The 12,209-nt window shown below is 41.6% G+C and overlaps 1 protein-coding gene across 2 annotated transcripts; it reads left to right on the top strand.

Annotated features, from left to right (window-relative positions):
- The first annotated feature begins 2,162 nt into the window (after window positions 1-2,162).
- six6a (SIX homeobox 6a) lies at window positions 2,163-11,551 on the top strand. 2 transcript variants are annotated; one of them, XR_004697611.2, is made up of 3 exons: window positions 2,163-3,326; window positions 4,405-4,965; window positions 9,492-11,551. XR_004697611.2 is itself a non-coding variant. In XM_035167143.1 (2 exons), exons 1-2 carry the CDS (start codon window positions 2,755-2,757, stop codon window positions 4,568-4,570), a joined length of 738 nt encoding a protein of 245 aa, XP_035023034.1. In that variant the 5' UTR covers window positions 2,163-2,754; the 3' UTR covers window positions 4,571-5,210. The 2 variants fall into 2 exon arrangements, 1 of the variants encoding a protein (XP_035023034.1); XM_035167143.1 differs by lacking the exon at window positions 9,492-11,551 and having other exon boundaries at window positions 4,405-5,210.
- Window positions 11,552-12,209: the final 658 nt, after the last annotated feature.

The following is a 12,209-nucleotide window of genomic DNA, read 5'->3' as shown; positions in this document are numbered from 1 at the left end:
GACAAGAGACAGAAAAAATGTGTTGGCGTTTGAATGAGTGTCTCTGTGCTGCTGCTGAATGTGCGGGGATATTGGTGTCAGGAGGCCCAGTATCTCCTGACACTGTGACACAGGCCCGGACTCACTGAGACATACAGTAACCACTCCTGGAGATCACATGCAATATTTATCATAGGGGGCATTGAATATTGAGGGGAAATTATGAGGCTTCAACCATTTGTAAAAAAAACAATTATATAAGAATAATAACAAGTGAATGAAAGGGGCCTTTTCATGAGGTTTTTCCACGAGATTATCAGCACAGAAATGCTGAATTCACTGGGAGAAATATTCTTCTCTTTTCTTTTCGTTATAAATCTTTAAACAGCGCCTTAAAGGTAGACGTGTTGGTTACAGAGCACAGTCTGCAATTGTTATTTCCAGCCCTCCGTTTAAGAGATCCACAACACGCCTATATTTTATTGATGCGCGCTTCCTAGGAAAAAGGTATAGGACCGCTGCAGTGCTTGTAAATTTAGATTGGGACGGGGCAGCCTGCAGGGATGCAATATTTACAGGAGGCAGCTGAATATTTCAGTCCGGCACCTTGTCATCCGCCCTCGCATTTTACATCCACCGCTGCGTCTGGTGCAGGTCTTACACTCACTTATTTACCAATATTTACTCGTGTAATTCGCGTGCAGTGAGCGGCGAGTTGGGGTTGTGTGTTCGTGCAGGTGCAAAACGGGCTCCTCCATTTACAAGAGGCTGCAACCAATGCACACGCCGAATTGTAAGAAACGCACACGCCTCGTCTTTATTCTTGATTATTTCGTATATTTTCTTACAACCTCAATAGTGGTGATGCATCAGTCTCCAGCAGACCAGCGAGAGAATGAGCAGCTTCCTGTGCAGAAGGCATTCATAACCCCGCATCAAGAGTCTATAATTCATGCAAAAAAAGAGCCCGAGGGAGATTTAGCTCCAGTGTGTGGTGCGTGCGTGCGTGTGCGTGAGAGAAAGAGAGAGAGAGAGAGAGAGAGAGAGAGAGAGAGAGAGAGAGAGAGAGACAACTGTGTGTATGTGTTAGAGAGAGAAAGAGAGTAGGGGAGAGGGGGTCTGTGAAAATAATATCGGGCTTTTCCGTCAGAATGAACTTTACTACTGTATTCAGCCATGAAATAATCTGACCCGACACTTCAAACCATCTGCGCTATCTATCCGCCCTCTTATTTACTAAATCAGCCTGTGCACAAAACGGAGTGTGTCTGATACTAAAGCCGAGTAGCCTGGCAGTGCCATGATAATCCTATATACACACACAAATACACACACAAATGCAAGGAGCGTTTCTCTCCCCTGCTATGTTTAACAGCCATCACAGCCTGGGAGCAGCCTCCCCTACTGATGCTGTCGGTACTGATGCAACTTATATAGTAAATATATGGTATACACACACACACACACACACACACACACACACACACACACACACACACACACACACACACACACACACACACACACACACCACAAGAGATCAGCAATCAATTAGCCTGTGTTTTTCAAAAAAGAGCATTTATTCATGCCCCACATAAAAGAGCATGCATCATCACAACTTATCCTCTAATATAATTAATTGTCATTCATCAATGAAGATTTAAAAAACGAGGGGAGCCTTGACTAACTCTTCAAGGTTTTAAAACTGGGCTGCGGGCTGCAGATTCACACTCACAAATAAAGGCCACGATGAAGCCTTTCAAATAAAAATGATTGCTTTAGTTTTATAACTTCGCCTATATAAGCCTAAAAGGGATATTAAATATATCTAAAAAGGTATACATGGCTATAAGCTGATTTTATAAATGAATGCATGCAGATTGCATATAGAAGCAATGTGGATTTGGGATGTAGGAATATCATAAGAGCATTAAGGGGCCTAATGAGCCTAGTAGATTAAAATAAGTGAGGTCAATACACGAATCATAATTCAGTAAATCAAGCTGAATATGAACTGTGATAAAATGTGCAGAACACAGTGTAGATGAATGATTGATCTCAGGGCGGGACAGAGTCGTTCTGCTGTCTGAAGAGCAGGAGACTGCTGAGCGTGTTTTCCTGCTTTGGCACTTGACCATTTACACTGAAGAGTCTTTCTTTAACACCGCCCGCCGCACAAAGGCGCGGGGTGTTCGGGGGCAGCTAAACGTTTGCAGACTGCGGAGCGCAAAAAAGGTCAAAATGTTTGTATTATTTTTGAAAAGGGAGGCGCACACATCTCCTTTCCGCCTGATTGGCCGGACTTGACAGTGATTGACGTGCAGCCATGGCAACCGGGCAGCCAATCTGCCAAGTCCAATAGGAAATCATCGGAGGGGGGCCTGACTGTCTTTTTCCTCCCCCCCTTCAAAAACACATCTCGGCTCGGGCTTTAATTCTTTCCCGCATCCCACCTTGAAAAATACATCGCGGCTCCGGCTTTAATTGTCTCGCACCTTCAGCCCTTTGCCAGCCAAGTTTGCCCGCAGCACGAGGATGCGGTAGCCGGCCCCCCGCGCACCGTCGTTCCTCCTCCGCGGCGTCTCGCTGCTCGTTCACGGCTGGTCACACGGCGGGTGCGCCAACTTTGGGATTGCCTCGTTTTTTTCAGAGGGTGGTCTTGGATTTGCCTCGGCGCACGGAGGGAAGCAGCGGAGGACTCGACGCGGAGGAGAGAGGGCGAGAGGAGAGGAGAGAGAAAGGAGGGGGAGAGGGAAACAACAAGGAGAAGCCTCCATGTTTCAGCTGCCCATCTTGAATTTCAGCCCCCAGCAGGTCGCCGGGGTCTGCGAGACCCTGGAGGAGAGCGGGGACGTCGAGCGCCTCGGCCGCTTCCTGTGGTCGCTGCCCGTCGCGCCGGCGGCCTGCGAGGTCCTCAACAAGAACGAGTCGGTGCTGAGGGCCCGCGCCGTCGTCGCCTTCCACACCGGCAATTTCCGCGAACTCTACCACATCCTGGAGAACCACAAGTTCACCAAAGAGTCGCACACGAAGCTGCAGGCGCTGTGGCTCGAAGCGCACTACCAGGAGGCGGAGAAGCTGCGGGGACGCCCGCTGGGGCCGGTGGACAAATACAGGGTGCGCAAGAAGTTCCCCTTACCCAGGACCATCTGGGATGGAGAGCAGAAGACCCACTGCTTCAAGGAGAGGACCCGGCACTTGTTACGAGAGTGGTACCTGCAGGACCCGTACCCGAACCCCAGTAAAAAGAGGGAGCTTGCACAGGCTACCGGACTTACACCCACACAAGTAGGAAACTGGTTCAAAAACCGCAGACAAAGAGACAGAGCGGCGGCTGCGAAGAACAGGTGAGCCACACGCGTCTGCTGGACGATGTCTGATGACTGCAACTGTAAACAAAAGATTTATATCATCATAGGATACAAATAATAATTTAAAAAACACACACCGTGCATCTGGACTCGATCTATGCATCATGTGAATTACTACACATTCAGTTTACTATAACAAAACCAGGCCGTTTCCACGCTGCCTGCATGGAGCCATTCAACTCTGACATTTCTCTGCACTATCACAATCATCCTCTAATCCCAACATCAGGGTTTTGTTTTTATTCTTTCGTCTGAACGCTGATCTCTGTGTCTGTGATGAAATGATATTTTATGGAGGATGAAATGCAAGAAAATGTCCAGTCAGCACTATTGTGACAATAACAAAAATATGGGAGAACAAAGCTCCTAATAAATGGTTTTATTTGTCACTTTTTTGAATAACAACATTGAGGCCAATTTGAGTCACATTAATTGCTAGCCTATATCATTTATTATATTATATACATGTAGTTATTTTTAATATTTGATTATTATGACACCCTATAGGCCAGTGGCTCTGTAACAACTTAAATGTATTTTAACTGCCTGTTACAATAATAGCCACTGTGCTGAAAGGCCTGTTACAGTGTGGGTCGAGGTCACACTGTTGAATTAATACAGCTGAAATAGCCTATAATCTTCCAATAGGCACTTAGAGTGAATGGTGTGAATTACTGAGATCTTGGTGAAATGGCAGTATTTGAAATAGTCCACTGTTGTATTATTATATTGCACATAATATATGTGATCTTGCTATGTTATAGTTATTTGAAATATACCATAAAAGTGCTAGTTGTTTGGGATATTTTCAACCATGCACTCCACAATTTTTTTCAAATGTAATTAAATATTTTTGTGAGAGTTAAAATTAAAAAGAGGTTGCATTTATTGAACCAATTGTTCCAGGAAATTCTTTAGACAGTACATTTTGAAAATTGATAGGAGGCTGTTGTGCCACTATAAATCCTTCATTCTATATTTTCTATTTCCATGCAGTTGTCAGGAGGGTAAACACTGAAAAGGCTAATTCTTTCTCTTGTCCACGTCTCTCCAGGCTCCAGCAGCAGGTCCTGTCCGGCGGCTCGGTTCGCTCCCTGGCGGACGAGGACGGCACCGTGGACCGCCTGGGGAACTCGTCCAGTCCGGAGGCGAGTCTGTCCAGCAAAGCGGCGGCCTCGGCCATCTCCATCACCTCCAGCGACAGTGAATGTGACATCTGACACGGCCCCGGTGTCGATGAAGTGAAGAGGGATTCGAGTGAAAGACAATCTAATAAAAAACGAGTCATAGTGCCTGCGTTGAGTTAAAACACAAAACACACACATCACGCACACACACACACACACTCACACACACTGATACTGACCGATGCCAAAACGTGAGGGGATCTGACTGTGCGTCCTTATCCTGTTCTAGGCCTGTACACCTTTGGTGGCGTTTCACCCACGTGTGGATAAACTGAACTTAACAAGGACCAGACATATTTCACGGACTAATCGCTAAACCGACGCCCGGAGAAGAAACGTAAAAAAAAGAAGAAACATAAATCAACAACAACAACAAAAAAAAAGGAAAAGGGGATGAAGGCATCCGAGCGCCTAACCTGCTGTTCTCTGTGGGTATTTCATGTTGAAAAAAAAAGAACTGTGATATTTTTACTTTACTTTCAAAGTTTTATAAATAATGTTTATTTGCCTATTTAAAAAGAAACGATCTGCTCTGTCTCTTCGGATTTCATATTCATTTGCTTGGTGTTTTTAATACTTGTTGAGCATGCGCGCTTTAGTGAAAATGTGTTTCCGTATAACAGAAAAAAAAAAAAGTAAAGATAACTTAATAAAATAATTGTTGATGAAGGAATTATACATTTTAAATTCTTTTTATTTGGGATTGCCGTGTGGGAGGAACAAGAAAAGCAAAGTGTGGGATAAAATTAGGGGACAAATATAAATATTGTTTAACAAAATCCTCCTTTAAAAATCGCTTTTCTTGATTAAAAACGGGTTTTTTTTTTCATTCCCCTGACACGTTTACAGAGGGGACGCCTAATTGGCCAGCATGCCGGGCGTCCTGTAACGCAGGGTGACAGCGAGAGGTCACGCAGAGGCCGACGCACTAACCCGGATGATCTGCGGGAGAGATCACACAGATCACAATACGGCAGATTGAGGAAATGAGCTTTACGCAGTTTACACAAACAGGCCTCTTCATAATAAAGTCCATGCAAGTATGTGCGTTAAAGCAACCAGGCCGTTCATTGTAGCTGCAGATGCATCATTTAAATCAAAGGAGGCTAAAACCTCCATTATGACTGGTTTATTGCGGCTAAATCAATATACTTTTTGTTTTGAGTACGTGTGCACAATGTTTGCATCAACATCATGTTATACCTACGAATTAATGTGTCTGGATCATTCTGTTTCTTATATATGTTATTATATTTTAATTGGATTACGGGCATAAACCCAGGTGCATTATTATATAACAATATTGAGTCAAGTCATAATGATTTATTGATTTTGTATATGTTATCTTTTTATACTTGCACATTCTCATTATCGTGCACAAAATTAACACAATACTTTTAAGTGGTGTAAAGCTGCTAAATGTTCTCTGTGACAAACTAATATTCTTATTCTTTGTTTTTTATTGAAGCCTCCTTCTAAATTTAGGCTATTTTCTATTTTTTATTTTTCTTCTTTCTAAATTTAGGCTTAATCCGGGATTACAATATCTCTTTCCAGGCAGACAACAATTTAAATCGAGTAGATTTGCCTGTACGTTATTTCTGCTGGCTCATAAATAGACTTTAAAGCAGCACAGTCTGCTGTTAATAGGGTGAGAGGAGCAAAATGAGCAAAAAGCACAAGTTAAACTTGATCTTTTTTTCCTGACTGATGGGACAGACACCTGGTTTCCTCCCATTTGTCATTAATGAGGCAACAGTAACTTCTTCAACACACAAAAGTCTTTCAGCCGGAGACACAGACGGGAAATAAATTGGATTGGGAGGCTTCTCTCTCTCTTTTTTTTTTTTCCTTATTCTTTACTTTTGCTGCCTCTCTTTCAAACCACGGGGACAAAATGGCTGAATATTTCCGTTTCCATTGAGGGTCTGAGGACGACCGGGGGGGACGGCATGAAAAAGTCTTTCTCGCAGTCAATACGGTTGTCAAACTGGTCAGCGGTAATCAGCGCTAATGATGGCTCTCCGGTCCCCGCTCGGACAAAAGGGGCCCCGCCGCTGTTTTGTGAAGGGAAGCGACCGCGGGTCCCTCTCCAAAGAAAAGGACTCCTGTGAGGGTAGTCTGGGGCCACGGAAATCACAACTTCTCCAGTGTGTGTGTGTCTGTGTGTGTACGTGTGTGTGTGTGTGTGCATGGCCCATTAAAAGGGATTTAATTACCAGTTGATTGTTTTGTGACTTGTAGTAGCCGGCTCATAGGCACAGCACATTTATTGTGCTTCATTAATTCCATCTATTTTTTTTTTGCAGGCTGCTGCATGTGCATGAATTAAACACCAAATGCTTTTATTTATTAATTTACTTTTTCTCAATCAAACCCAACCTCGGTATTGCCGGAGGAGAGAACTTGTGTGTGTGTGTGTGTGTGTGTGTGTGTGTGTGTGTGTGTGTGTGTGTGTGTGTGTGTGTGTGTGTGTGTGTGTGTGTGTGTGTGTGTGTGTGTGTGTGATGGTGCAGAACCTCTCCAGGTATCTCAGCCTCTCCCGCGCTGTCCCGATAAGTTAAGGTTTGTTATATAAGTGCCGATGTTAACTTGCTCGCTCAGCTCGGCTTGTGGTGAGTCGAAGGACGCGCTGCAGTGTTGTGATTGAATCTGTCGCACTGTGCACGGCGGTGTGTGCACGCTGCTGCAAATGAATGAATTATAATTCCGATTAGTTATTTTTAAATAGCCACAAACTGTTGAAAACTTTATTATTTCAATGCATTAACCTATATAGTAGTAATAATCGTATTAATAACAGTAGTCCTAATAATAATAACCATTTCTATTTTATTGTATGGGAAATTAGAAGTAGCTCAATAAAAAAGCTAACTCTTAAAATCAAGAGTAAAACAGACGCATGAAAAGCGAGTATTGATCCACAGAGAGGACCCTGAACTGCTAAAGTGCTCCTGTTCTCTCCAACGTAGCTGGAAAGTCCCCAGAAAGCTTTTTCTTTCCCCTTTCTGACTCTGAACTCTACAAGAGGAATTCAAAAATGTGTCTATAAGGTGGCATGCAGTCTGTTTATCTATTATATCCCAGGAAACACAAAAGAGGTCTCAGACATTCCAGCTGCCTCCAGCTCCCAAAAGTGTCAAACCGTCTGACCTGCTTTAAAAAATCTATAATTTTACCAGTTCTATCTCACATTTTCGAATTAAATGTCCTGACAGTCATTTGTGGACAATTAAATGGGTGCAACAGTTGTGAAAGGACACCTGTTTTAATAGTATCTTACCTCTGGCACACCTGGAACAGCTGTTCTGGATTTATTTGGCACAATTTGTCATCTGTTGACAAATATACAGAGAAAGGTCGTTTTTAAAATTGAAAAAAAAAATGTTCAGGACCCGTACCCCAGACTCACAGCATCTGTCAGTGGCTCATCCTGTGTCTCAGTGGGTGTAGGTATAGTGATGTAATTACAAACAACCTGAAACATGCAAGGTATTCCCATGAGAAACCTTTTAAAATATAAAAAAAAGAGTTTTAAAGCTGCTAAAGTGGATGAAAACTGCTGCGTTCACGGCACTTTCCCCGTAAAAAACGTTGTGTTTGAACGTAACCTGGGGTTTTACAGTAACATTTACTTTACATCTGGGAGACGAGGATTGTAACTAAGTACGTTTTACTCAGAGAGTCTTCAATTTTGAGGATTACTTTAGCTGAGAGTATTTAAATTGTTTATGATGAGTATGATTTTATACTTCTACTCCATTTATCTGACAGCTCTACTTTGACAGTGCCCTCTTTAATCATTCCACCAGAACAATTGAACTCAAAGCAGTTCTGCCATTAATTCTACTTTAAAGATGCCAACAAGGCTCAGTTTCTGTTAACACTGTCACACAAGTGTTTGCATTACAGTCCTGGACTGCATTATATTCAGAGGTGTTGCCCCTCGTGTATGTAAACAGGGAGGACACATATTCCAGAAACATCTCACAATATAATATGATTGTACTATTTTAATATAACCTCAAACATAAACGTGCAATATTGACTATTTTGCACAAAATCTGCCCATTACGAGCATCGCAGAGATATTGCAGGCAAAGCTTCTGTACTGGATTATAAACATACAGGTGTGCCTAATAAATTGACCACTGTCAGTCTGATCCACTAATAACTCCCTATGTATTGTATGTTTTGCTAGTTTAACTTTACCAGCTGCAGCAATAGTGACTCTAATAGATAAACAATTATAATCCTTACACATAATATAGGCCTAAGGCCTGTCTGCATACTTATTGAGTATTTATTGGTATTTCAAGTTTATTTTGATTTCGCACTGTTATTTAATGCAGTATTTCTACACTGTTGTATGAGTAAAAAACACTTGTTCCACCACATACATTCATACTAATGATACTTTAATGATCCAGCAGTATTGGACATAAAGTGAGAGTCATGCGGTGTGAGGTGTCAGTCGTTCTGGTCCGCAGCAGTTAAGGGCTCACACACTGACGCTGTCACTCACATATCCCCTCTCCACACGCCTCCTGAAGTGGTGGAGGTCACTCAGCAGGCGGAACTTGTCCTTTTCAGTCGGCCTTTTGTGTCCTCCGCCGTCTTCACTTCTCAGCCAAAGCCCTCCTTGACAACATCTTTTTTCTTTACCCCCATTGCCTGTTGTTGACAAGGTTGAACCAGACCTCACTGGGTGATCTTTTGATAAATTCACCATCAAAATATTTTGTTCCAAGGGCCGCATAAATCAACAGCTGCTGTTTTTTTCCCCTGTTTGCTCTTTGTGCAAAGGCCATGAATTTATATCAACAACATTCACTTAAGTAAACCCGCTCTCTCCTCCCAGAGGTTCCCAACCTTGGGGATACGGTTATTTCAAGGTTTTTGTGTCTTCTTTGTCACATATTAATGTAACTGATGTTTTTCTCCCCCATCACAGAGGGGCTCTGTTCAAGGGATGAGGCACAATCCCATGTGTGGCCCAGTGGCTGCATCCTGCTCTGAGGGCCTCACATGCTGCATCCACATCATGATGACCTGGAGAGGGAAACTGCATGCTAATGACGCCCCCTGGTGGCGGTGATGTCCTACATGGCTAAACTGGATCTCTCAAGTTTATGAGCCGCTGGTTTCTAATAATTTCAATCCAAAGGAAGTCAGACATTAGCAGGCAGTCTACTGTTATTTTCAGTTTTCTGTTGGATAAAATAAAACTGAAACCAAACATATTGAGAAGAATGTAATAATAATAATGGAATAATTCATTAGGCTATATTGAATTGTTTATACAATTATAAAATTAGGTTTTGGGCCATGAAGTGGTTTTATAAATGTTATAAAAACCATTAATTCATCAAGTCGCCACCAAACAGTTTGACTTCACTAAAACTGCCTCTATTTTCCCCCACATATTTATTTATTCACCTGCTTTATGTAATTTATATCTCTATGCATGGTGTTCTGGATGCTCTTAACACAGCTCTAAATATTCAATCCCCTCTTGCCATCGTTGTGAATCCACTTTCATTGGCCTATCCCTCAACATTTGAGGGATAGACAAAGAATAAAGAATAAAGAATAACATGACAGGTAGATTCAAATGAACACCACTCGTAATAATTGATAAGAAACAGAAACTCAGAATATATACTCAAGCTGAAATCCCACGGTTCCCAGGAAAGAGGCTGTAGAACACGAACAGTGTCTTTAATTTGACAAGGCCGACTGGTTAGATTTTGAGATGGAGATTGAAATGTAAGCAGTAGGTAAATTAAATTCATTAAGCCATGCACCGTAGAATAAAAAAGCTGCAGATGTTCTTTTACCTCGGACAAACTCAGCGCTGCTGATGCAGTTTATTTTATCATAAAAAGTTGTTTCTACCATTTCCCCTTTGTCTCCCTGCTGTCTGCTGTCTGTCTATCAACCACTGGTGTTTCCTACCATCACCAGATTTCAGCCAGTGTGGTGAGGTCATGTTCTCAGGCCACTTAGAACTGTGCTTAGAACTCTGAGTCTGCATCTCGGTTCCCCACGTTGAATGAATCTGAATGATATTGATATGTTTTCATCAATAAATCAAAGCAAACATAATAAAGGGAAACTGTCTTCATGTAATTGTGTTCATTATGTAGTTAAGTATGGATATTTCCTCATCTTTCTGAGGGTTTATATATAACACAGTGTAGAGGGCTTTTATTAATAATAATATTATTGTTGATTTTTTCTTTATACTATGTTATTATCTTCCACAAATAAAATCAGTTTGAAAGTAGAATCTAATTAGATGGACCTTTCTGAATTACAGTCATGACAGGGAAGACAATGTGATTGTTACCTAATAGATGTGCACAGTGTTTATTGTTTCTTGAATATTGTGGTGTTTGTTTATTAATTATGAAGTGTTCTCTTTATAAATGTTGATTGTTTACTTGGCACCCTACAGGTTCATTGACGAAGTTGTATTTGTAACTCAGGGCACATTTACGTTGGCCACCATACACAGTATTTTTGCTTCATGTCTGACATTGGAGACATTGGTGATATTGTTGATTGATATTTTGATGTGTGTTCAATAATGTTTTTTCTAAATCTGCATCATTCAAAGGAAATTTACATCTTTGATTTTTGTTATATTCCTGAAGCTCTGACTCAACTTACAGTCGACAAGCAGCTCAATAAACTCACAATATATACATATATATATACTATACTATACAAATCCTGTACAACCTCATAATGCTCTGGTCCACACTCATTGATCATCCTGAACCACCACTGACTCACACAGTCCGTGCATGAAGTATAATTCATCTGCATTTGTTCACGTTGTATAATGTAATATGCCACTTACCATAACAAACCATAGTCATAACAAACACTCAGTGACCATCCATTACCACTAACTGTACTTTGCACAACCCCTTCCCTGGTGCTTATAATATCTTTTATATTCAATTTTGTTTCCTGTTTTTTATATTCATCTTGCACAAACACACTACAGCAAATTCCTTGCATTATTAAACCTACTCAGCAATAAACCCCGATTCTGATTCTGCTTATGCACCTACTAGAGTAATTTTTCTAGATATGGTGTTGGGGGAAATGAGAAAGCTTCCATTCCACCTTAGATTACGTGTCTGTCGTTGTGCTCATCGTGTGGATGTCTATACGATCATGATTGTTGTTATTTCATCCCACAAACGTACAAGTGGGCAAAGATGGCCTCAAATTACTGTTGGACATAAATTAAATTAGTAAGATTAAAGTACATTTTGATTTAGGTGATATCCTACAAAATAACTCAAAAAGCAAGTGTTTGCTGAATACTATTTCATTATCTTAGAATAACAAATATAATTGAGAGACATTAAGTTTTTTTGTTTTTTTTTACTTCATTGAATAGATAATATAATTATAAGACATCCTGATCCACACTCCATACCAGCTGATGGCGGTAAGGCACCAAATCGTTGTTTGCCAACCGCCAATAAGACCCAAAGGAAGAAGAAGAAGAATGATGGCGCCTCCCTGTGGAGAGGAGTGTGTGACAGATCTGGTCCAGCAGCGTTAACACCTGCTGCTCTGTTTCCAAACAAACACTGGATGTCAGGCTCTTCTCTCCTGTGAGCGTGAACACATGAGGCCTGGTGTGGGA

This window comes from Hippoglossus stenolepis, chromosome 10 (assembly GCF_022539355.2).
Source record: "Hippoglossus stenolepis isolate QCI-W04-F060 chromosome 10, HSTE1.2, whole genome shotgun sequence".
Taxonomy (NCBI): domain Eukaryota; kingdom Metazoa; phylum Chordata; class Actinopteri; order Pleuronectiformes; family Pleuronectidae; genus Hippoglossus; species Hippoglossus stenolepis.
Note: the sequence above shows the minus strand (reverse complement) of the source record. Positions and strands in the feature narration are given on the sequence as shown.